Genomic DNA, 25381 nt, shown 5'->3' with positions numbered 1-25381 from the left:
AATATAGATATGGGGCGGCTTGGCAGATTGATTATATCACACTCCCACAAACCCGACAAGGCAAGCGCTATGTGCTCACCATGGTGGAAGCAACCACCGGATGGCTGGAAACATATCCTGTGCCCCATGCCACTGCCAGGAACACCATCCTGAGCCTTGAAAAGCAAGTCCTATGGCGACATGGCACCCCAGAAAGAACTGAGTCAGACAACGGGACTCATTTCCGAAACACCCTCATAGACACCTGGGCCAAAGAGCACGGCATTGAGTGGGTCTATCACATTCCCTACCATGCACCAGCCTCCGGAAAAATTGAACGATACAACGGGCTGTTAAAGACAACACTGAGGGCAATGGGTGGTGGGACATTCAAGCATTGGGAGACACATTTAGCAAAAGCCACCTGGTTAGTCAACACTAGGGGATCTGTCACTCGAGCTGGCCCTGCCCAATCCAAACCCTTACGTACTGTAGAGGGGGATAAAGTCCCTGTCGTGCATATGAGAAATATGCTGGGGAAGACAGCCTGGGTTACTCCTGCCTCTGGCAAGGGAAAACCCATCCATGCGATTGTTTTTGCTCAAGGACCTGGGTGCACTTGGTGGGTGATGAGAAAGGATGGGGAAGTCCGGTGTGTACCTCAAGGAGATTTAATTTTGGGTGAAAATAGCCAATGAACTGAATTGTATGATGTTAGTTATTACATAGTACTGTATGTTATTACTTCTGTGGTTACTGTATGCCACATTAACAGCGTTACAGTAAGAATCACCCAGATTAATGTAGGATGAACTCCGATGAAACCGAGAGAAGTGCAACGATGATAGAACCGGACGAGCGCCCAGAACTGGCCTCAGCATGCAACAGTCCAACACCACACACCATCTCTCCTGCCCTGAAAGACTGTTGCAACAGATGGAACCCGAAGTCATGGACTAAATGAACTCAACGGACATTTTAGAGGGATGGCCCATGGACTAAGGGAACGAGATCTCTGTGTGTGTATATATCACAAGGCAGGAAAAGTGGTGATGACTAATTGGAATGTATTAGAAAATGTGAGACCTGGGCATGACGTAGATGGTATAGAATAATGGGTGGATACTGTCCTGGTTCTGGCTGGGACAGAGTTAACTTTCTTCCCAGTAGCTTGGGGGGTGTGCTGTGTTTTGGGTTTGGTATGAAAGGAGTGTTGATGGCCCATTGATGCTTTGGCTGTTGCTGGGTGGTGCTTGCACCAGGAGGGTCTGTGCGGGGGAAGGGAAGCCTAGCAGGCTGGTGGACCCAGCTGGCCAATGGGGTATTCTATACCATGTGACATCATGCTCAGTATAAAAACCAGGGGTTTGGGGGGGCTCACCCGCCATTCGTGACACGCAGTTGGTGAGCAGTTGCATCGTGCATTGCTTGCTTTGTATATTCTGTTATTATTCTCATTGTTGTTATTACTGTTCTACTTCGTTTTATTTCAATTATTGAACTGTTTTTATCTCAACCCGGGAGTTTTCCTACTTGTGCCCTCCCGATTCTCTCTCCCATCCCACCGGAGCTGGGGGGGGTGAGCGAGCTTATGCGTGGGGTTTATTTGCTGGCTGGGGTTAAACCACAACAACTTGGAACCGTCCCTTCCACTTTTCTTCCAACAGTTGACCTGCAAAAACTTTGACATAAACCCAAACTCCTGGCTTATAAAGGGTGAATCGGTTGGTCTAGGCCTCTAGCTCTGGTTCCTAAAACAACTTTTTCTATTTGACCCAATTGTTTTCCTAGAGCAATCATCTATCACCTTATGGGTGGTAGTTACAGCGTACCCAGCTTTACATTCTTCTTGCTTCACAAAGCTGCTCCCGTCTGTGAACCACGAGTCCTCAGCATCCTCCAGTGCTTCTTCTTTCAGGTCCAGTCGACTGGAATAGACAGCTTCCATTGTTTCTAAACAGTCATGTATCACAAGTTCTGAAGTATCTCCACTGAGGAAAGATGCTGGGTTTACAATATTAGTAGTCTGTATATTAATATCATCATGTTCTACCAAAATAGTTTGGTATTTCAAAAATCTGGAAGGAGAAAGCTAGTGACTCCCCTTTTGTTCTAACACTGCCAAAACTGTATGGGAGACCAATACCGTTATTTTCTGACCCATAGTAAACTTGCAGGCTTCCTGAATGTTGAGGACGACCGCTGCCACTGGTCGCAGGCATCCAGGCCATCATTTACTCACTTCATCTAATTGTTTGGAGAAGTATGCAACCGCTCTCTTGTAGGGTCCTAATTGTTGAGCAAGCACTCCCAGCGCTATGCCCTGTCTTTCATGAGAAAACAGCCAAAAGGGTTTTGAAATGGCCGGGAGGCCTAAAGCTGGGGCTCTCATAAGTTCCTTTAACTGTTGAAATGCTCTCTTTGCTTCCCCTGTCCTGTGGCAACAGATACATACATGCACAGCCTTTATCATAACAGGGCAACCCTACCATCTCTCTCCATTCATTGCCCCTCTCTCCCCTGTCTCTCTCCATTGCCTCTCTTATATCTTCCTTCCAGCAACAATCACATGTCTGCTCACAATTCCCTTCACCTGTTTCTGCTCTTGAATCAGCTGGTACTCATTAGGCCACCTCTTGATTCTTCTCCACATCTCCCCCTTTTTTGTTTATGATTTTGTAGCATTGCCAAAGTCCTATTCGAAACTCCCGATTCCAGAATTCTCCTCCACATCTCCCCCTTTTTTGTTCTCAATCGCCAAATTGTCCATTACATTCACTAGAACAAGTTCATATTCAAATGAAACCTGTGACCCATATTCTTTTATTGATTTGCATACCTCCTTAATCACCTCATATGGTAGACAAACTTAACATTTCTAATTCTTTTTCCTATTCTCCATCACACAGTTCACTTTCCTCTAGAACATCACTGATGTGTGTGTGTGGGTACGAATCCCCGCAGCAGATCTTCTTGGGGGGGAGGGCAGGAACAAACGGTGCTTTAGCCTCTATCACTGCAAAACTTCATCCGAAACTCCCAATTCCAGAATTCTTCTCCACATGTCCAAACTAGTTATAACAGATTTTCTTTCAGTATTTTATACAGTGGTTTCACTAAAAGTCCATAATTATATATCCATAATCTGCACCAACCTGTCATTCCAAGAAAGGTTCTGAGTTCTTTTACCATCCTGGGTTCTGGTGTGCAGCAAATAGCTTCTTTTCATTCTGCTCCGAGTTCTCTTTGTCCTCCCGAGATTTCAAATCCGAGATATGTCACTTGTGATTGTACCAGCTGAGCTTTCTGTTGAGAGACTCGATATTCCACATAATCCCAAAAAGTTAAGCAAACTTACAGTCCGTTGCACACATTCTTCTTCTGTTTCTGTAGCAATTAAAAGGTCATCTACATATTGTAATAGAGTACCATCCTGTGACAGGGGATTCCAAGTCTCAATCTCTCGTGCTAATTGATTACCAAAGATAGTAGGACTATTCTTGAATCCTTGGGGTAACACTGTCCAGGTTAATTGGGTCTTTCTCCCTGTATCAGGATTGTCCCACTCAAATGCAAATAATTTTTGGCTTTCTTTTGCCAAAGTCAGACAGAAAAGGCATCTTTTAAATCCAGTACGGTAAACCATATCTGACTATTCTTTAATTTAGTTAACAATGTATAAGGATTCGCTACTACAGGGTGCAAGTCTTCTACAATTTTGTTTATTGCTCTCAAATCTTGAACCAATCTGTAACTTTTTCCATCTGGCTTTTTCACAGGTAAGTGTTATACTCTGATTCACATTCCACAAGTAGTCCGAATTGCAAGAAATTATCAATTATCAAATTATCAATTATTTCTTTTATTCCCTTTCGATCTTCTAACTTCAAAGGGTACTGTTTAATTCTAACTGGGCCAACCCCTGACTTTAATTCTATTTTTTTATTGGTGCTGCATTTTTGGCCTTTCCGGGTATCCCGGAGGCGCATACTCCTGGATATACTTGATCTAAAATTTCTTGAGGTATTTGCTTTGCTTTTTCAGTTTGTATTAAAGCCAGGCTTAAGACTTCGATTAATTGTTCATCTTTAACTTTAAATTCCATTTTATCCTTTTTGAATGTTATTTCTGCTCCCAATTGCTCTAATAAATCTCGCCCCAATAGGGATTTGGAGAATTTGGCATATACAAAAACTTATGTATCCCTGTTTGTTTTCCTAACCTGTATTTAAGCGGCTGTAAAAAGAAAGCTTTCTCTTGTTGGCCAGTAGCCCCTATCACAGTCACAAAATCCTCATCCACGGGCATTAATTCTTAATTCTTGGTTTAATACAGAGTAAGAGGCACCCGTGTCTACCAGAAATTCGAAGTCAAACACCTCTCCCATCACAGCATCTAAATCACTCCAATCTGGATCTTGAGTTTTTATTAACATTTCAAAAGCTCGGGCTGTCTTTTCAGGGTTATCTCGATAATTGCCCGCTGCTTGTCTCCAATTATTCAAATCTGTGATTGTAAAGGGGACTTTAACTACTACTGGACCTTCCGGTCCCACAGCCTCTCGTAAAGGAGCCTGAATGGGTAATGCACCCCTGCCACCTTTGTTCCGAGTCCTCCCTGCCACAGGGCTAAAACCTCCGCCTTCCTTTTTCTTAGCAGTTTCTGAATCGCTCTCATTCGGAGATGAGTCAACACCCCCTCTGCCCCCCTTTCTACCAACCTAGCCCGAGGCGCTATCAACATTTCCAGTTCTTCCTCTTTATCTTGTTCCTTTGTCCCCAAACATCTCTGCCCAATGCTACATGCTGAACAACACCGCTTCAACTTTCCCTGATCCTTCTTTTGTTCCTTTTCTAAAGCCAATACTAAAGGGTCTTGAGGTGCTAAATTTATACCGCACTCCTTCTGCCATTCCGGATGGTTTCGCAAAGTGAAAAACATATCTGCATACATCACTTCATCCCATTTTACACACGGGAAATCACACAAACAAACAAACTTTTCGCATAACAACAACACAAATATTCAATCGCTATGAATTAAGGAATTAATGTATAACCCATTGTAGCTTAGTAATTTAGGTAAGATAGATGCTCTTGTAAAGCGCATTGAATAGCCGGGCAGGACGTTGTAACTTTGGTGCAAGCAAGAATTGTATGGATAACAGGAACTGCTGGTACCAAAACCAGGAACCCTATTGTTTGCAAGAAGCAGCCATCTGGCTGAAACTGGTTTGCCGGTTTGGAACACAGTCAGCTCAGCATTCTGAGCCAAAGGTGAAAAGTACATGGTGAAGACGACTGTGAGCCTTCATCCAAAAGACCCCAACAGAGGACCACCCGATAGCAGTACGCAGGCGCCGGAAGGAGGAGATTTATGATAATGAGTTCCTGAGGATGACATAATAGTTACACCCATTAATTGTAATAACCCAACCTATAGTAATGAATATGCATATCTTTGTGTAATAAATGGATGCTTGTTCTGTGACCTGGTGTGCAAGTTAGGAGGAGCGATCCCCCTTGCACCCGGCACCGTAATAAACATACCTGCTTTATAACTCTTTGTGAGTTGTAGAGTTCATTTCTGCACGTCAGCTATGACAATAGATAATACCTTTACACAAAACAATCGAAGGGGACTCAAACCCCTGTGTCACTCTCAGCAAACAGATAAATATTTACAATAGTTACCGCGGGCTTATTCAGATTTTACCAAATGGGGACTCTAGCCCCGAACCAAATGGGGACTCTAACCCCGACCAAATGGGGACTTTAACCCCGACCCAAATGGGGAAAATGGGGACTTTAACCCCAAACCACATGGGGACTCTAACCCTGACCAAATGGGGACTCTTCTTCAAGATACCTCCACTCTGCTTACCGCCCATTACGATATACACAAAATTCTTACACAAAGAATAACAAAATTCTCTTATCACAATAACAATAACAACAAATTGTTATGAACAATAGTATACTGCAGTATACCCCAAAACTCATTTAGAGTACCAAAATCATAACGAGCAACAGTATACAGATGATTCCATATACTTCCAAACTTGTTCAAAATCAAAACCAAAACCAAAATCAGAACCAAAACCAATGTATACGTATACCACTGAGGTGCACCAAAACCAAAATCAAAACCAAAACCAATGTATACCACTAAGGTGCTAGCGCCTCGGTATACGCCGTCCTGCGTAGGACCCTCTGCCTACGTCTTATGGAGAGCCCAAATTGGCCAATCCCAAAAGTTAAGGAGTTAAAGAATACCTTTATCAAATAGATAGTCCTTTGTCTGCTCCTGCGGTGATCCGGATGAGGCAAGGAGTCCCTCCGGAGAAGTCTCCGGGGGTACCCAAGGGAGTCCTTTTTCTCAGCGGGTCCCACAGGCAAGCAGAGGAAGTCCTATCTGGGTCGCCAATCTGAAACGAAGAAGTTCCTGACAAACTCTCTAAGACTCAATTTGGAGTTTTAGAAAGCAGGTATTCTTTATTGCAGTGCTGGACGCACAGGGGATCGCTCCACCTAGTGTGTGTGCCAAATCACTTAACCATAGAAGTTATATACAGTTAGAGTATACATGTTCATTACATTTCCCAGAAATCATTAACATATGCAAAAGTCTCAGTCTTCACGCATGCTTAGTTTTAGCTCCTGGCTTAATTAGAGCAATTCTCACTAGCACCACCCTCTTATCAATTCTACTCAAGATACAAGGTTGGCCTCCTTATCTAGAATACTAAGTTTCAAGGCCTTTTTATCTACTATGTGTCAGGTCAGCCTATTCACAAGTTGTTCCTAACCATCTGCATCATTTCAGCCAAAGAACTGTAAATCTCTTCATTGTTCCTTCGTATTTGACGTTAATCCCTATCACACTGGGTCCTGTGTTTCGGCTGCCTACCTCAGAAGAATTAAATACCTGGTCTGAATTGATTCATGTTAGTTGCTGTCTCTTCTCATTGACTCCATAGGGATCATAGGTATCTATACAGTGAGCCTGATAGTTCCCACGTGCTGAGTAGGATGTGGAGTGGACGATACGGTAGGCACAATTGTGCATCTGCACTCTTGCACCACACTGGAACAGAGGCATGTGAGTCAGGGCCACACTTTAGGTTCACTCCAAATTCAGACACAGAGCCTTCTGCTGACGGTAGGCATCTGACCAAGCATGACTCACTCTTTGTGAAAAGACAGCCACAGGAGAGGATGGTGGTAATGATCATTTGCATAATAGTCTCATGGCAAGAGCATTTAGCTGTCTAAAAGAAAACTGGGGTTCCAGGTTTTTCTCATCCTGAAGGTATTCAAAACCAAAACTCCCACATCCTAGAAGAGTTCCTCAGTCATGAGGATAAAGATTAGGTTGGTGTGGATTCATTCTCCATTTTGTTTGAACTGTTTCACTCTGCAGAAGGAATAGAAGACTCACAGAGCAGAAAGGTCACCCAGAGGGGTGGTGCCTCTGGATTCTTGTCCCTGCTTCAGAGACTGCTGATGCTTTTAGCATTAGGGAGCCATTAAGTGAAACACATAACTGTTACTGTAATCACTCTGCAGTTAGGCTTAAGTGACTGCAGTCCTCATGTTGTCCTTTTGATGTTTTAAAACAAAGTGACAACATTAGTGTGTGTGTGGTGTCGTTTGAGCATGCCTTTGGAGGTTCAGTGCAGATGTTAGACACCTTTTTACTTGTCTCTGAATTGCAATGGGCCTCAGGCCGAAGCTAGCTGTCCAATTGCCCAGTCAGGGTTATTTCTGAAGCCCATATACTAGTCCAAAACAGAGGTGCTATTTTATTTTAAATGTCTCCAGGGTAGGTAGCACTGTAGGTAGGTGTTTTAAGTAGTTCTGTCAGCACCAAAATCTAATTTGCAGTTAGACTTTATTCTGATATTATCCCTATCTATTATTATCCAATATTACTTCCAGTGTTTTCTGTGTAATTTTTTGTTAATATGAGCAGTGCAAGATCAGACTATTCGCAAAGCAAACGCTATTTTGATATCTTTGCAATCATTTTACAAACATGCAGATGAAGGTACACAGTATTTTCTCATATGAAAGTACTTTAATCGATTTTAACATATGACAAGTAGGGCAGAAGTATTCCTGTTCTTGTGGTAGGTACTTGAGAAAGAGGCCAAGTAATTCACATTAAATGAAGAAGCCTTCATGACTGCATACTTCAGATTTGCATGTGTCGTGGTTTAACCCCAGCCAGCAAAAATAAACCCCACGCAGCCGCTCGATCACCCCCCCAGCTCCGGTTGGATGGGGGAGAGAATCGGGAGGGCACAAGTAGGAAAACTCCCGGGTTGAGATAAAAACAGTTTAATAATTGAAATAAAACTAAGTAGAACAGTAATAATAACAATGAGAACAACAACAATAACAGAATACACAAAGCAGGCAATGCGCAATGCAACTGCTCGCCGACCGCGTGTCACGAACGGGGGCGAGCCCCCCCACACACCTGGTTTTTATACTGAGCATGATGTCACATGGTATCGAATACCCCATTGGCCAGCTGGGTCCACCACCCCGGCTGTGCTCCCCCCTCCCCCCGGTGCAAGCATCACCCAGCAACAGCCAAAGCATCAATGGGCCATCAACGCTCCTTTCACACTAAACCCAAAACACAGGACACCCCCAAGCTACTGGGAAGAAAGTTAACCCTGTCCCAGCCGGAACCAGGACAATATCCACCCCTTATTCTATACCATCTACATCATGCCCAGGTCTCACATTTTCCCATACATTCCAATTAGTCACCACTACTTTTCCTGCCTTTTGATATACACACACAAGAGATATCATTCCCTAAGTCCATGGGCCATCCCTCTAAAACGTCCGTTGAGTTCATTTAGTCCATGACTTCGGGCTCCATCTGTTGTAACAGTCTTTCAGGGCAGGAGAGATGGTGTGTGGTGCTGGACTCTTGCATGCCTCGCTTGACCTGCTGTTCACGAACAGAGAAGGGCTGGTGGGAGATGTGGTGGTCGGAGGCCGGCTTGGGCTTAGCGACCATGAAATGGTAGAATTTTTGATACTTGGTGAAATAAAGAGGGGGGCCAGCAAAACCGCTACCATGGACTTCCGGAGGGCGGACTTTGGCCTGCTCAGGACACTGGTCGAGAGGGTCCCTTGGGAGACAGTCCTGAAGGGCAAAGGGGTCCAGGAAGGCTGGACGTTCTTCAAGAAGGAAGTCTTAAAGGCGCAGGAGCAGGCTGTCCCCATGTGCCGCAAGAAGAACGGGCGGGGAAGGCGACCGGCCTGGCTGAACGGGGAGCTCTGGCTGGGACTCAGGGAAAAAAGGAGAGTTTATCACTTGTGGAAAAAGGGGCAGGCAACTCAGGAAGAGTACAGGGATCGCGTTAGGTCGTGCAGAGAGGAAATTAGAAAGGCAAAAGCCCAGCTAGAACTCAACCTGGCCACTGTCGTGAGAGACAACAAAAAATGCTTTTATAAGTATGTTAATGACAAAAGGAGAGCCAAGGAGAATCTCCATCCTCTACTGGATGCGGGGGGGAACGTTGCCACCAAGGACGAGGAAAAGGCTGAGGTACTCAACGCCTTCTTTGCCTCAGTCTTTAGTAGTCAGAGTGGTTATCCTCAGGGTACTCAGCCCCCTGAGCTGGAAGACAGGGACGACGAGCAGGATAAACCCCCCATAATTCAAGAGGATGAAGTTAATGACCTGCTATGCCACCTGGACGTTCACAAGTCTATGGGGCCAGATGGGATCCACCCGAGGGTACTGAGGGAGCTGGCAGAGGAGCTTGCCGAGCCGCTCTCCATCATTTACCAGCAGTCCTGGTTAACTGGGGAGGTCCCGGACGACTGGAGGCTCGCCAATGTGACTCCCATCTACAAGAAGGGCCGGAGGGAGGATCCGGGGAACTACAGACCGGTCAGCCTGACCTCGGTGCCGGGGAAGATCATGGAGCGGTTGGTTTTTGAGGGTGCTCACGAGCCATGTCCAGGACAACCAGGGGATCAGGCCCAGCCAGCACGGGTTCATGGAAGGCAGGTCCTGCTTGACCAACCTGATCTCCTTCTATGACCAGGTGACCCACCTAGTGGATGAGGGAAAGGCAGTGGATGTGGTCTACTTGGACTTCAGTAAGGCCTTTGACACTGTCTCCCACGGCATTCTCCTAGAGAAGCTGGCGGCTCACGGCCTAGACAGGTACACTCTTTGCTGGGTAAAAAACTGTGTGGACGGCCGAGCCCAGAGAGTTGTGGTGAACGGAGTTAAATCCAGTTGGCGGCCGGTCACGAGCGGTGTTCCCCAGGGCTCAGTGCTGGGGCCGGTCCTGTTCAATATCTTTATCAACGATCTGGATGAGGGGATCGAGTGCTCCCTCAGTAAGTTTGCAGACGACACCAAGTTGGGCGGGAGTGTTGATCTGCTCGAGGGTAGGAAGGCTCTGCAGAGGGACCTGGACAGGCTGGATCGATGGGCCGAGGCCAACTGTATGAAATTCAACAAGGCCAAGTGCCGGGTCCTGCACTTCGGCCACAACAACCCCATGCAACGCTACAGGCTTGGGGAAGAGTGGCTGGAAAGCTGCCCAGAGGAAAAGGACCTGGGGGTGCTGATTGACAGCCGGCTGAACATGAGCCGGCAGTATGCTCAGATGGCCAAGAAGGCCAACGGCATCCTGGCCTGTATCAGAAATAGTGTGGCCAGCAGGAGTAGGGAGGTGATCGTGCCCCTGTACTCGGCACTGGTGAGGCCGCACCTCGAATACTGTGTTCTGTTTTGGGCCCCTCACTACAAGAAGGACATGGAGGTGCTGGAGTGTGTCCAGAGGAGGGCAACGAAGCTGGTGAAGGGCCTGGAGCACAAGCCTTATGAGGAGCGGCTGAGGGAACTGGGGTTGTTTAGCCTGGAGAAGAGGAGGCTGAGGGGAGACCTCATCGCGCTCTACAACTACCTGAAAGGAGGTTGTAGCGAGGTGGGTGTTGGTCTCTTCTGCCAAGTAACTAGCGATAGGACAAGAGGAAATGGCCTCAAGTTGCACCAAGGGAGGTTTAGATTGAACATTAGGAGAAATTTCTTTACTGAAAGAGTGGTCAGGCCTTGGAACAGGCTGCCCAGGGAAGTGGTGGAGTCACCATCCCTGGAGGTATTTAAAAGACGTGTAGATGAGGCCCTTAGGGACATGGTGTAGTGGGCATGGTGGTGTTGGGTTGACGGTTGGACACGATGATCTTAGAGGTCTTTTCCAACCTGTATGATTCTATGATTCTATAATTCTATGCGGAGGCCAGTTCTGAGCGCTCGTCCAGTTCTATCGTCGTTGCACCTTGCTCAGTTTCATCTGAGTTCATTTTACATTAATCTGGGTGATTCTTACTATAATACTGTTAATATGGCATATGGTAACCATAGAAGTGATGACATACAGTACTATGTAATAACTAACATCATACAATTCAGTTCATTGGCTATTTTCACCCAAAATTAAATCCCCTTGAGGTACACACCGGACTTACCCATCCTTTCGCATCACCCACCAAGTGCACCCAGGTCCCTGAGCAAAAGCAATCCCACGGATAGGTTTTCCCTTGCCAGAGGCAGGAGTAACCCAGACTGTCTTCCCCAGCATATTTCTCATATGCATGACAGGGACTTTATCCCCCTCTACAGTACGTAAGGGTTTGGATTGGGCAGGGCCAGCTCGAGTGACAGATCCCCTAGTGTTGACTAACCAGGTGGCCTTTGCTAAATGTGTATCCCAATGCTTGAATGTCCCACCACCCATTGCCCTCAGTGTTGTCTTTAACAGCCCATTGTATCATTCGATTTTCCCGGAGGCTGGTGCATGATAGGGGATGTGATAGACCCACTCAAAGCTATGCTCTTTGGCCCAGGTGTCTATGAGGGTATTTCGGAAATGAGTCCCGTTGTCTGACTCAATTCTTTCTGGGGTGCCATGTCGCCATAGGACTTGCTTTTCAAGGCCCAGGATGGTGTTCCGGGCGGTGGCATGGGGTACAGGATATGTTTCCAGCCATCCGGTGGTTGCTTCCACCATGGTGAGCACATAGCGCTTGCCCTGTCGGGTTTGTGGGAGCGTGATAGAATCAATCTGCCAAGTTTCCCCATATTTATACTTCAACCATCGTCCTCCATACCAAAGAGGCTTTACTCGCTTGGCTTGCTTGATTGCAGCGCATGATTCACATTCATGGATAACCTGTGCAATAGCGTCCATGGTCAAGTCCACCCCTCGATCACGAGCCCATCTATATGTTGCATCTCTTCCCTGGTGGCCTGAAGTGTCATGGGCCCACCGAGCTATAAATAATTCACCCTTATGGTGCCAGTCCAGATCTAACTGAGCTACTTCGATCTTGGCAGCCTGATCCACCTGCTGGTTGTTTTGGTGTTCTTCAGTGGCCTGACTCTTGGGTACGTGAGCATCTACGTGACGTACTTTTACAACCAGGTTCTCTACCTGGGCAGCAATATCTTGCCACAAGGCGGCAGCCCAGATGGGTTTACCTCTGCGCTGCCAGTTGTTCTGCTTCCACTGCTGCAACCACCCCCACAGGGCATTTGCCACCATCCATGAGTCAGTATAGAGATAAAGTACTGGCCATTTTTCTCGTTCAGCAATGTCCAAGGCCAGCTGGATGGCTTTCACCTCTGCAAACTGACTCGATTCACCTTCTCCTTCAGCAGTTTCTGCGACTTGGCGTATAGGACTCCATACAGCACATTTCCACCTCCGATGCTTTCCCACAAGGCGACAGGACCCATCAGTGAACAGGGCATATTGCTTCTTGTTTTCTGGTAGTTTGTTATACAGTGGAGGCTCTTCAGCACGCGTCACCTCCTCCTCTGGGGATATTCCAAAATCTTTGCCTTCTGGCCAGTTCGTGATCACCTCCAAGATTCCTGGGTGACTGGGGTTTCCTATTTGGTCCCGTTGTGTGATCAGTGCGACCCACTTACTCCACGTAGCATCGGTTGCATGATGTGTAGAGGGGACCCCCCCTTTGAACATCCAGCCCAGCACCGGCAGTCGGGGTGCCAGGAGGAGCTGTGCTTCAGTACCAACCACTTCCGAAGCAGCTCGAACCCCTTCATATGCTGCCAATATCTCCTTCTCAGTTGGAGTGTAGTGGGCCTCGGATCCTCTGTATGCAAGGTGGACAGCTGTTTAATTTCCTCTCTCTCCAGGGCAGCTATACCAAAAGCCCACCGGTACCCTTTTGGGTCCTTGAAATACCCTCTCCTGAGGTAGTCTATGCCAAGGATGCACGGAGCCCCTGGGCCAGTCACAGTGGGGTGCTTCTGCCACTCATTCCCAGTTAGGCTCACTTCGGCCTCCAATACAGTTAACTCTTGGGATCCCCCTGTCACTCCGGAAATACAAATGGGTTCTGCCCCTTCATAGCTTGACGGCATCAGGGTACACTGTGCACCGGTGTCTACGAGAGCCTTATACTCCTGTGGGCCTGATGTGCCAGGCCATCGAATCCACACAGTCCAGTAAACCCGGTTGTCCCTTTCCTCCACCTGGCTGGAGGCAGGGCCCCTCTAGTCCTGGTCATCATATTCGCTACCCACTTCTTGTAAGTATGAGTCAGAAGTCCCTTTGTTAAGGTCGGAATTGGAATCAGCCCTTCTACTCTGTCTGGGGAACTCACTGGAGACTGGAGCAGCAGTTTTCCTGGAAGAACCCCCTTTTGTGGTTGTTTTTCCTTGCAACTCATGTACCCGTGCCTGTAGGACTGAGGTAGGTTTTCCACCCCACTTCCTCCATAAAAAATCTCTCAAAGGAAAAGGTATAATTGCTAATGGTCTCCATGAGGTGGTACCCGAAATACAGTAACGGCTTCATTACAAATCCCAAATACCAAATAACCCCCAATGCCAGCGTTTTAGGAACAAATCTCCCAGGCAAAACATCATTAATCACGGCAGAGCACAACAGACTACAAAACCCAACTCCAATTTTTAACAGGTACAGTAAAAACAAGAGCATGGTGCAGAACAAATTTATGTGTTACCAGATATAAATTCCTTAATATGCTCTAAATAATCTGTCGTTATCTCAACACTTCAAGCCCCACATTGGGCACCAAAAAGGACTGTCATGGTTTAACCCCAGCCAGCAAAAATAAACCCCACGCAGCCGCTCGATCACCCCCCCAGCTCCGGTTGGATGGGGGAGAGAATCGGGAGGGCACAAGTAGGAAAGCTCCCGGGTTGAGATAAAAACAGTTTAATAATTGAAATAAAACTAAGTAGAACAGTAATAATAACAATGAGAACAACAACAATAACAGAATACACAAAGCAGGCAATGCGCAATGCAACTGCTCGCCGACCGCGTGTCACGAACGGGGGCGAGCCCCCCCCCCACACCTGGTTTTTATACTGAGCATGATGCCACATGGTATAGAATACCCCATTGGCCAGCTGGGTCCACCACCCCGGCTGTGCTCCCCCCTCCCCCCCGGTGCAAGCACCACCCAGCAACAGCCAAAGCATCAATGGGCCATCAACGCTCCTTTCACACTAAACCCAAAACACAGCACACCCCCCAAGCTACTGGGAAGAAAGTTAACCCTGTCCCAGCCGGAACCAAGACAGCATGTTTTAAATTCTTGCTTAGAAAGGTAGAAACTAATAGATATTTCCACATGAAAAATTAGTAGCTTTTTATTTTGGTACAATCTCTGTACTCTTCTCTGTAGACAATATTAGGTTAATTTTACACATCTGAAAATGCATGAATGAAAATGATACTCAAAATGATACAGCTCAGGTTTTTCTCTGTTCCACTGGAATTTTTCTGGCCATAGACTGTTACTGCCTCATCTTCTCTTACAGTTTTTCTAATGCAGTTGGAAGAAAATGTATTCTGCTGGTGAGCAAAACTGTAGTATGTGATTTTGCTTGGAAAGATGGGTACAAGCTTGATAATTACTGAAAGGCTGAACAAACTGAATTTTCATCTGGTTGTACTCCACATAGCCAAAATTTTAAGGAACAAGCCGGAACAGGATTAACCATGTTTTCTAGTGCTGTATTCATCAGACACTTGCCTATTTAGAGATTACCTTGCTATGTCTACGCACCTGCCAGTGACAAGAGTGGGAGAATAATTTTTGTTTTAACTTAGTGATGCAGATGAGCTCCCCAGTTCCCATGGTATAAGAGAGCTTTAACCTTTGATTTCCTTCTAGTTTTCTTCTAAAAATAGCAGTCTCATTATAATCAGTAAATTCAAAGAAGTTAATGTTGAGATAAAAATTTGATACTTACAGGACTGGTATAGGCGTCTTGATTTCTAGAGGCGTAGAAGGCTTGACAGCTGTCAGATACTTAATGTTCTATAGAGCCAAGAAGCATGTCCCATCACCTAAAATTACTTGCATTCTCTGTGTGAACTCTTAATGATGATAAACTTGCTAAACTAGGAAACTTTTTGCATTGAAAGTGTGTTATGCATCTGAAGCTGCATTATTACATTTATTTTCCTTCTTATTCTTCAATTCTAGATGATTTCACATATGCAATATACACAGTACTTCAAAATTATAAGAAATTAAACTGCTTACCAGAGTTTTTGTCACTAAAAATCTTAACAAAGGACAAACCTGGTAGTAATTTTTTGCTGTTTTGTTTTATGTAGAATTAAGGTAACATGTCAGCTAATTTACTGAAGCTGTTGGTTTTTTTCTGTATATCTTTAAGGTAGAAGGAGCAGCATACCTAAGTTCTTTCCTGTGGAAATCACAAAATTTAGGACTTTGGAACAGACCCCAAGGTGAGAACCTACTAGACAGTGGTGCGCCTTTTTATGAAACCTACAAGACCTCTGATGGAAAATTCATAGCTGTTGGTGCCATTGAGCCTCAATTCTATGAGCAGTTAATAAAGGGTAAGTAGCTTGGAACAGTTGTTTCACATCAGCAAAGCATGACTGAATAAATTCTTCAATACTTGATTTTGATTCATGACATTGGTTATGTTGATTTCTTTGTAAAAGCCAAACACTTCTTGAAACTAATTGGGTAGTAATGTAGCAGTTTAGTTGACTGACGACTTCTAGCAATTGATTTCTTTCTTTTTCATCCCTTCTTCGCCTTACCCTCAGATACTACACTTAAATTACAGGTTTTCTTCTGGAGTTATGGTAATGGTAGTCTGTGATGTGGCTGGAGCACTAAACAACTATTTTTGGAAACCACTTTTTTCAAAGTAATGTGAATACGCTTTAAAAAGGAGACCTAATTCTTTGGTATTGCAAATAAAATTTCAAGCAATTTCAGTTATTTGTGCTGTAAATTTTTTTTAAAGAAACTATTTAAATTGTTTTGGAAATTAATGTTTATTGGAAATAGTTCATAATATTTCTTGATAAAACGGGACTTTTATAGAAGCAAAGTCAGCTTTATAAATTAATTTCCACCGCAGAATTTCAGAGTGCTTTTAGTGTCCAGCTCTGGATATAATTTTTATATTTGACTGAAGACTCTTTAAATATAACTATAAAATATGATTTATCTGTTTGAGAAATTAGAATGGGTCATGCAAAATCATTGTGTGAAGTTAAAACAGAATTTTGTGGTGCTGCTTTACCTTTGAACTGTTTGTGTACTTCAAGCTTTAGATTAGATGTGCTCTTAGCTTCTTATTGGTTATTTCATTTAAAAGTAATTTCTTCTGTTGTGCTCCTTTGGTAGATTGCTATGCTTTCCCTACAGAATTTATGAAAATTTTAAAAATTCACAAAAGAATTTGGTATTTTTTCTCTTTCCATTATTCTGAGTATGAAGGATATAAAAAGTTCTCAATCTAATTTTAGTTTTGCTTAATGAATAGAAGGAATACCAACATAGGATATACCTAAAGTGGATGTACCCAGTGTTATGTGTACCACTTTTGTATGTGCATGACTTACATGTGGTAAATCTTTGCTGAGTGAGGGTGGCAGTGGAGCAGCTCCTTATTCTTGCTCAGTCTCTCCCCACTGATTATTCCTTGAATTGTAGGGTAGATACCTTCTCACAGGCAGTTACTGTCAGCTCAGCCCCAATCAGCTGCATTGTTCTAACAAGAGCATAGTCAGTGCTAGGGCCTGCACTTCCAGGAGCTTTCAGCCAGGAGCATGGCTAAAGCAAGATGAAATGAAGGTATGGGGTTTTAAGATGGGGTATGCCTTTGGTGAGCAGGATCCCCAAAAGAGAGGACTTGTTCTCTACACTTTGGCTTTGTTCATTTGCAACCTGTGGTGCTCCCAAAGCAAGTTCACGAACATCTGTGGCTGTAAATGGCTGCTCCTCCGTGTAGCTTAAAAGGGCTGTGCAATTGCAGAGAATATCCAAATTGGTACATGTTGATACATGAAACGCGTAAGGCAGGCTCCTGGAGTGACTCAGTGACATGTCCAGCATTATGTGCTGCACCCAGATTCAGATGTCAAGTTTGGAAAAGCCATGTTCTTGACTGAAGAAACTGGTACTCTGTTCCTTATTGTCCTGAGAATAACTTGTCTGTTTGTGAGCTCCAGTTCTAAGCTACTCATTCTTGAAAAAGAAAGTATAGTTGATTATTCCACACTTTGCAGTTCTTTGAAATGTTATTCTCATCCAACCCCTTGAGATTTTTTTGCTTGCAAGAAATAGAGTTGGAGAACAAAAATAAATATAAAACTGTATAAAGTAAAATGTAAGCCCTTGCTCTGGAAGTTAGGGAATTTGGAATTCCAGTACATGTCTTTAGGGAGAATGCCTGTATTAAATACAAAGGAAAAAAGAAAAGAATAAAGCTGCTTACTCAAATACCCATATGTTTGGCTTAAAGTGATCAAACACTGGCCTGCAGTATTCATGGCTGCAGTATTTTATTCTTCTCTAGAGATTAAGTTGAATAGCACTTACTTTTAAGCTACAGGAGTGGGATGGAATCTATATTTGTTCAAAAAGAAAACAAATTCTGTAATGGAGTCTGGTCTTGTTTGTCACTCTTCTTCTCAGTGAACCTTTGCTGGACACTCCAGCCTTCCTGTATTGATCATTGCTACAGGGCAAGACTCAGACTTTTCTCTCTCAGCCAGCCAACCAGGTTATCTAGGAAGAACCCTATGATGGATGAATCCAGTGGTCAGGCAATATAACATGATCACTGACCAGTCTCCATCTTATTTAGATAACTCTTTACTGAGGAGAATGCTAAAATTCTCTGTTTTCCTCTTAGCTGTTTCTCAGAAATTTAGAGCATAAAGTCGGAGCAGCAACTATGAATTCATCTGCCTATATTGGGGCACCCACATTGGACAACTTTATTTTCATGTTTGAAAGTATTCCTTATGCTTAAAATGCACAGAAATGGCTTGATTTTAACAGATGAAATTTCAAAAATAGTTATTCCAACAATAAAGAACCGGTGTTCTGTTTGTAAGTAGAAAGACAAATGCAATCACAGCTGTGCCTGTGTTTCAGTCTGCTTCTATCATATTTAAAAAATACAACATATAGACTGCAGTCTTCTAAGGAAATGCTGCTTTTTGCCTTTAATTGTATCACAATCTTTGCTTGTTTCCAGTCAATAATTTTTCTTTGTTTATTTTGTAAAAGTGTGTTGTTTAAAGTATCAGACCGAACTCAAGATTTTTTCACAATACTGCATTTAAAATAAGTGGTCTTTCTTCATTCTATTTTAGGTGCATACTATGAATTGTTCAGACTTTCACATAGGAAATATTTATCCCTTTCAGTAGTTCTGGTTGCAAGCTTTCTGAAGCAATAGTGTACTAAATTAGAACAGCAGATCCTTCTTGTGGCTTAGGGATTTTTTCCTTTCTGGGATATCTATTGCAGAAATTAAATTCAGAATTTAAGCCTTTGAATGTTATAGGGAAGAAAAAGCTGCTTGTGAGAATTGTATTGCTCTTTCACAAACCCGAGGAGCTTTGACTTAGGCTGAGTCATCTGTTCAAGGCATTAATTCCCTGCTTTGAAGTATTTTTAAAATGGTATGTTCCAGTTACAATTTCCATAATTTTATTTCATACTTTTTCCCCATAATTCTGGTCAGTTCTGTTGGTGAACAATTTGGTGCTGTTCCAGATAAAATATATTCAAAAGCCACTTTATGTCTCTCTGTCCATATTCAGAGAGTAGATTACTTTTGCCACTCCTATATAATGAGAACACAAGAATATGGGTGTTGCAGAAGTAAGAGTTGGGAGACTTAAAGACTGCAGAACTGAGAAAGGAACATGATTTCTGAACCAGTTGTCACTGCTCACAGAATTCTGGTTAGCAGAAGTGAAACTAATTTCCTTTTGGTTTTGGTTCACTTCAATGTTTCCCTGCAGAATTACGAACCCAGTGCTGGACCAGAGTGCAATTAATAACATGGCGAGGAAGGTTCTTAAGGGGTCTGCAGAGGGAAACTAACTAAGTTTAAGAAAATATAGCATCTTAGTTTGAGAACATTGTTGGCTTTGTGGATCGTGCTCGGCACAGAAAATTAAATTTCTGCTTACCACAAATTTATGAATTTAAAAAAAAAAAGGTTATATGAGAAACTGAAGCTATGTAAAATAGATATGGTAAATAATTGTTGTAGTAGCTGCAGTATTAGGAATTGTATTCTGGGCTCACTATAGACTATTTGTTGTTAACAAACATGCTGTAATCCTTTTGCTTATATTAATTTTATTACTACTGAAGTCAGCCAATAAATAATTACAATACCTTTGCATCTTATGAGAAATCTGATGTAAGAAACGTGCTACTAATGTTAAGTCTCAATATTTTGATAAAAAGAGACAGAATGTCTTCCTGTAAATTGCTTCTGCAGGTTTCTCATGATTTTTAGCAATATGTGCTTAGTATTGCTGTAGTCAGGCTACAAGAGGCATGCAGAACACAGTAAATTTTCTATATCAGGTGAGAAGTAAAGGTTTGATTCTGCGTTATCATGTGGTGTAAACTTGGTTATCTAAGATGAACTTAGCATCAACTTACATTGTTGTGAAAAGCACAGTCACTAAAGTTCTGAACATGTATTTGATGCTACTCATTTGATACTATTTTGATACTCCTACATTGTGTGACTTTATTTAAAAAGAAGGAAAAAAATTAGGAAGCACTTGAAAAACATCATTTACATCATTACGAAGGTTTTCCACAGGGCTCTTCATTTTGTGATTGAGAAGTATTGTGTACTGTATTAAAAATCTAATGTACTGAATTCGATACAACGTTGTTATTAAGACGTGCAAGGTGGACGAACAGTTTCTTCATTACATTTTAGACACCCTCAGTTACACATAATATTAAGTTTTATTTGAATTTATTTATCATAATAAGCCTTAAACATTGTACAAGAACTCCAGAGGGACAGGTTCTTGCTGCACCAAAACATTTGCAATTGTGGTAATTACATGTGCAAACTTGGAGTACAGCTATGGATGCATTTGCAGCAATGCTCTGGTAGTACTCTGGGCCTGATCAACCTTTTGATGAACTGTCACTTTCTAAAAAATTATTTAGTTTCAGAAACTTTGAGCAGAGAAAAAACTTTACATAGTTACTTTAATGAAAATTCACTGCTGTCTTGGAATATTCTAGAGTTTAATTCCCTCTGAGAGTGAGAATTAATTATATATAGAGAGAGAGCGCGCAATGGCATACACCTTACAGCTGTGGTTTGGGCCAAAATTAAGGATTCCCATACTAGATGGTTCTATTCAGTCATGTTGTGGCAACATAATTTCAAAATTATTGTGCTATGAGCATACAATTTTGAAAAGAAAGTCAGCAAGTTAAAACAAGAAAATCTTGAACAAAGCTCTGCTAGGGATCCTAAATAACCTTTTAAAATACTATGGGTGAAATACTGTAAGAAACTGTTTATTTCCAATATACCAAAGCAACTTTGCTGATTTATCTAATGAATTTTATTGTTTTCTCTCTCTTGAAATAGGTGCCTAATTTTACTGCAGTTTGTCTAAGTAGTTCTTTAGAAATAGAGATTTCCATTTGTTGTATTAATAAATGATGTGCAGATATATCTCAATAAAGCTATAGCATTTAAAGGAGACTTAAAGCTATAGCATTATAAGGAGACTTAGTTTTTCATTTTTCAAAAATCATTATTTCAAAGCTGTACTAGGGTAGGTTACTGGGCTTTTCTAAACAAAAAACCCTAGGTGAAAATTTGAACAAGAAAAACTTGGAAACAAGTTGTGATTGCTTTACCAAATATTCTGTGTAAAAGATATTTTGCTTTTGATTATGTTGGGTGAAATATGTCATCCTGTGGTATCCCAAACAATTCTGTGCTGTGTAATTGTTTCCTTGTTGACTCAGTCGCTCCTGCTGTGATTCTGTTCATCTGCACCACAAATGGTTAGCACAAGCTGGAAAATGAGAAGCTGTAGTACTTAAATGGTGTCGGTTCATGCTATTTAAAGTTGAAGTCTTCAGTGGTCAATGGAAAATGAGCATGTAATGTTAAATTCTAGGTTCTGCATATTGTTCTATTTTGCTAGAGCATGTATGGTTAGATTCAGCCAACTTTCCATCTGGTACGATCTTCAAATACAATTGTGTAATGGGATAATGGTAGAGCTCTGTTCATGTTGGACTGGCTACTAGAACCCAAAACATAATTAATAAGAAAATCAATACTTATGAAACAATGTTTCCAATTGACAAGATTTCATGCATTGAGACAGAATCTCAGATAGCGTGTTGTTACTTAGCTTTAATTATTGTGGAAGGTAAACTTGCCTCACCTCCTAGTTCTTAAGTAAACTATATAGCACTGTTCATCTTTAGTATTATACTTTGAAGTTTAATAATCACATTAATTTTGAAAGCATCATTAGCTTCAATTTAATTATGGTTGCTCAACCAGTATGAGTAATCTTCAGCTGATCTTTTTTTAGGATGATATGAATGGTTATGAAGACTAGATTGTAAGTTTAGTGATTTAAGGTGCACGTAACTTGGTAACTCGATAAGGACTAATGCTTACCTTGTAGTAATACTTACCCTGATATCCTTAGCCCTTTGATTAGCTAATGCTATTTGAAATGGAGCCCTTTCACACACACAGAAAAAGAATACTCCACCAGAATACAAGGTTAGTAGAAAGCCTGCTTTCTTTTCTCTTTTGTTATATGTAGAGTATTTCCAGCAAGAGGGACGAGACAGACTAGTCCTGATGCTTTGAACAATTGGCAGGGATGAGGGAGAACCGGATTCGGGTTTCTGCTCTGTGTCAGTCTCTTGATATCCTCCTCATGTGAATTTTGTCAAGAAGGTATATTTTGTCCTTTAGTCCTGATAGAATTTACATCACATTGTGGATAAGGACTACAGACTTTTAATCTTCAATATAAATCTGTAACTCCCGTTGAAGTCCACATGCTTACATACGTAGTACATGTGAAGTGTTTGTTCCCTGGTCTGATAAACATTCAATTTATGCTGCTGCTCAACATTTCATTGAGGATTTATTGACAGTACTGATTTGTTTAAAATTGCTACTTATACAACAATGCTACCTCACTTCCGGAGTTTTAGTTTTATTTTGAAGTGATGGTGTAGCTGCGTCTTTGGCAGAACTTTTAGGTGGGAGAGAATAGTGAGTACTTGCAAATCATCACTGGTATTTTGTTTCTCCTGCATTTTTATGAGATTGCTTTAATCTAAGGTAACTAGGAAAAGGTGAATCTACCTGAAAAATATCCGGAGAGCACATTTCTAGAACAGTCTTAGGAACCGTGGTGGGTTGACCTTGGCTGGCCACCAGGTGCCCAGCAAGCCGCTCTATCACTCCCCCTCCTCAGCTGGACAGGGGAGAGAAAATATGACGAAAGGCTTGTGGGTCGAGATAAGGACAGGGGGATCACTCACCAATTACCGTCACGGGCAAAACAGACTTGACTCGGGGAAATTAATTTAATTTATTGCCAATCTAAATCAGAGTAGGATAATGAGAAATAAAAACGAATCTTAAAACACCTTCCCCCCACCCCTCCCTTCTTCCCGGGCTCAACTTCACTCCCGAATTCTCTACCTCCTCCCCCCGAGCAGTACAGGGGGACGAGGAATGGGGGTTGTGGTCAGTTCATCACACATTGTCTCTGCCGCTCCTTCCTCCTCACACTCGTCCCTCCAGCGTGGGGTCCCACCCACGGGAGACAGTCCTCCACGAATTTCTCCAATGTGGGTCCTTCCCATGGGCTGCAGTTCTTCACGAACTGCTCCATCATGGCTCCTTTCCACAGGGTGCAGTCCTTCAGGAACGGACTGCTCCAGCGTGGGTCCCCCGCGGGGTCACAAGTCCTGCCAGAAGACCTGCTCCAGTGTGGGCTCCTCTCCACGGGGTCACAGGTCCTGCCAGGAGCCTGCTCCAGCACGGGCTTCCCATGGGGTCACAACCTCCTTCGGTCGCATCCACCTGCTCCGGAGTGGGGTCCTCTGCGGGCTGCAGGTGGATATCTGCTCCACCGTGGACCTCCATGGGCTGCAGGGGGACAGCCTGCCTCACCATGGTCTTCACCACAGGCTGCAGGGGAATCCCTGCTCCGGCACCTGGAGCACCTCCTCCCCCTCCTTCTTCTCTGACCTTGGTGTCTGCAGAGTTGTTTCTCTCACATATTCTCACTCCTCTCTTACAGCTGCTGTTGCGCAGCAGTTTTTTTCCCCTTCTTAAATATGTTATCACAGAGGCGCTACCACTGTTGCTGATGGGCTCAGCCTCGGCCAGCGGCGGGTCTGTCTTGGAGCTGGCTGGCACTGGCTCTGTCGGACATGGGGGAAGCTTCTGGCATCTTCTCACAGAAGCCACCCTTGTAGCCCCCCCGCTACCAAAGCCTTGCCACGTAAACCCAATACAGGAACAGATAATAGTTTTTACTGTTTTGCTGATGACTTTTAGTGCTAGGAATCCTCACTGCACTCTCATGGTATCCTAAGTAATCAAAGGCTAATATATGTTTGGCTCCTAGTATAACAGTAAGTAATGAAACAGTTGCCTGTTGTTTTAATTTCACTTCTGATCTCTTGGTGTTATGTATATCTATCCCTGATACATCTTGATAAATCAGGTAAAAAATACTGAGAATGTGCAGATGGTTATAAGTTAGAAACCTAAACTCATGTTTAAGCTACAAATAAAAGGGATTTATTATCTTTTACTTTTTATCATTTGTATTATCATAGCACTTGGTATTCCTAACCCGAAGAAGAATATTATTACACCAGATACTAGACAAAGGTAGAATAAAAGATGAACACTGCCTGATGAGAATGCCAGGCAAACACAGAGAGAGACAGACAGAAAAGCAACAGTTTGTCGGGAAAATATGGCTAGCACACTACGATGTTGTCCCTCTTTCCCCACCGTAGGCCAACTTGAGCAGCCAGCATCCTTTACCAGCACTGTTCACTCTGAGCATCCTCCAGATTGTCAGAGATGCTGAGTGTCATTGACTGCTTGGCCGATGTGGGCTCTAAAGAAAAGAAGGTAAATGAAGAAGAGAGCGCAAATGCAGTGAAAGCAAGAGAAGCAGACTATGGATTGGGGTAGCCTCTACCTTGGTAAGAACTAATTCCACTGAATCAGTAACATCTGACACCCAAGGTAAAGCTCTGGTGTCCACTGTGGGCCAGCTTGTGCCATTGCCCTCCTTTCTACGTTTTTAGCTTGACAGCTTGTCAGAGGCTCACAGTGCTTTGATCTGTCTCATGTTTCTTTGGTGTGCATGGGCATGTATAAATTCTAGACACTCACTGCCTCAATGGTCTGTCTCTTGTGGCACATGTTTTCCGAGTTCATTTGTTACTGTAATTGCTTCCTTGAAGAAATGGTTTGGCTTCCTGTTTTTCTGGGTCCCTTTTTTTGCTGCAGGCATCATGGCCCTATATATTCTAAATTAAGGACTGTGCTCTTACATGCTAATAGCTGCCATGATTATTAATGAGATTTGACCTGTTACAGTATGAACAGACATTCAAAGTGATTCATCTTTTGTTCTTTAGTTTGGTGCCAAATTACTCAGGATCTACTGCCATAAAACCTAAATCATATTGATTCCTCTATATCCTTATGAATCATCTTAGGCCTTGATTTGTAGTGATTTTATAGAGAAAAGGATTGGGTATTGTGTGCTTTTGAAGGATAAGCCACTTAAACAGAGCCAAACTTTAGCACTTTATTTAAATTAGCGTGGGGTTTGCGTGTTGGTGTGTATCGAATGCGCGCATTAAACATTTCAGTTTCCATTTCCACTCTCTAAAATATCTAAATAGAAAGCAAGCATTTCTGTCTAGCTGTCAAATTATCATTTGTAATTACATGAGTGTCCTTTGTAGTTCCCTGACCTTATGTTAATACT

At 43.1% G+C, this 25381-nt stretch overlaps 1 protein-coding gene across 1 annotated transcript in view; it reads left to right on the top strand.

The window, feature by feature from the left end:
- The window catches only part of LOC142074975 (alpha-methylacyl-CoA racemase-like), a 46056-nt gene extending 21483 nt beyond the window's left edge, over positions 1-24573 (top strand). The window contains exons 4-5 of the mRNA XM_075135976.1: positions 15712-15898; positions 24458-24573. Coding sequence (XP_074992077.1) covers positions 15712-15898; positions 24458-24573 — 303 coding nt within the window. The remainder of the gene's footprint in view (positions 1-15711; positions 15899-24457) is intronic.
- Positions 24574-25381: the final 808 nt, after the last annotated feature.

Source organism: Calonectris borealis, chromosome W, assembly GCF_964195595.1.
Source record: "Calonectris borealis chromosome W, bCalBor7.hap1.2, whole genome shotgun sequence".
Classification (NCBI taxonomy): domain Eukaryota; kingdom Metazoa; phylum Chordata; class Aves; order Procellariiformes; family Procellariidae; genus Calonectris; species Calonectris borealis.
Note: the sequence above shows the minus strand (reverse complement) of the source record. Positions and strands in the feature narration are given on the sequence as shown.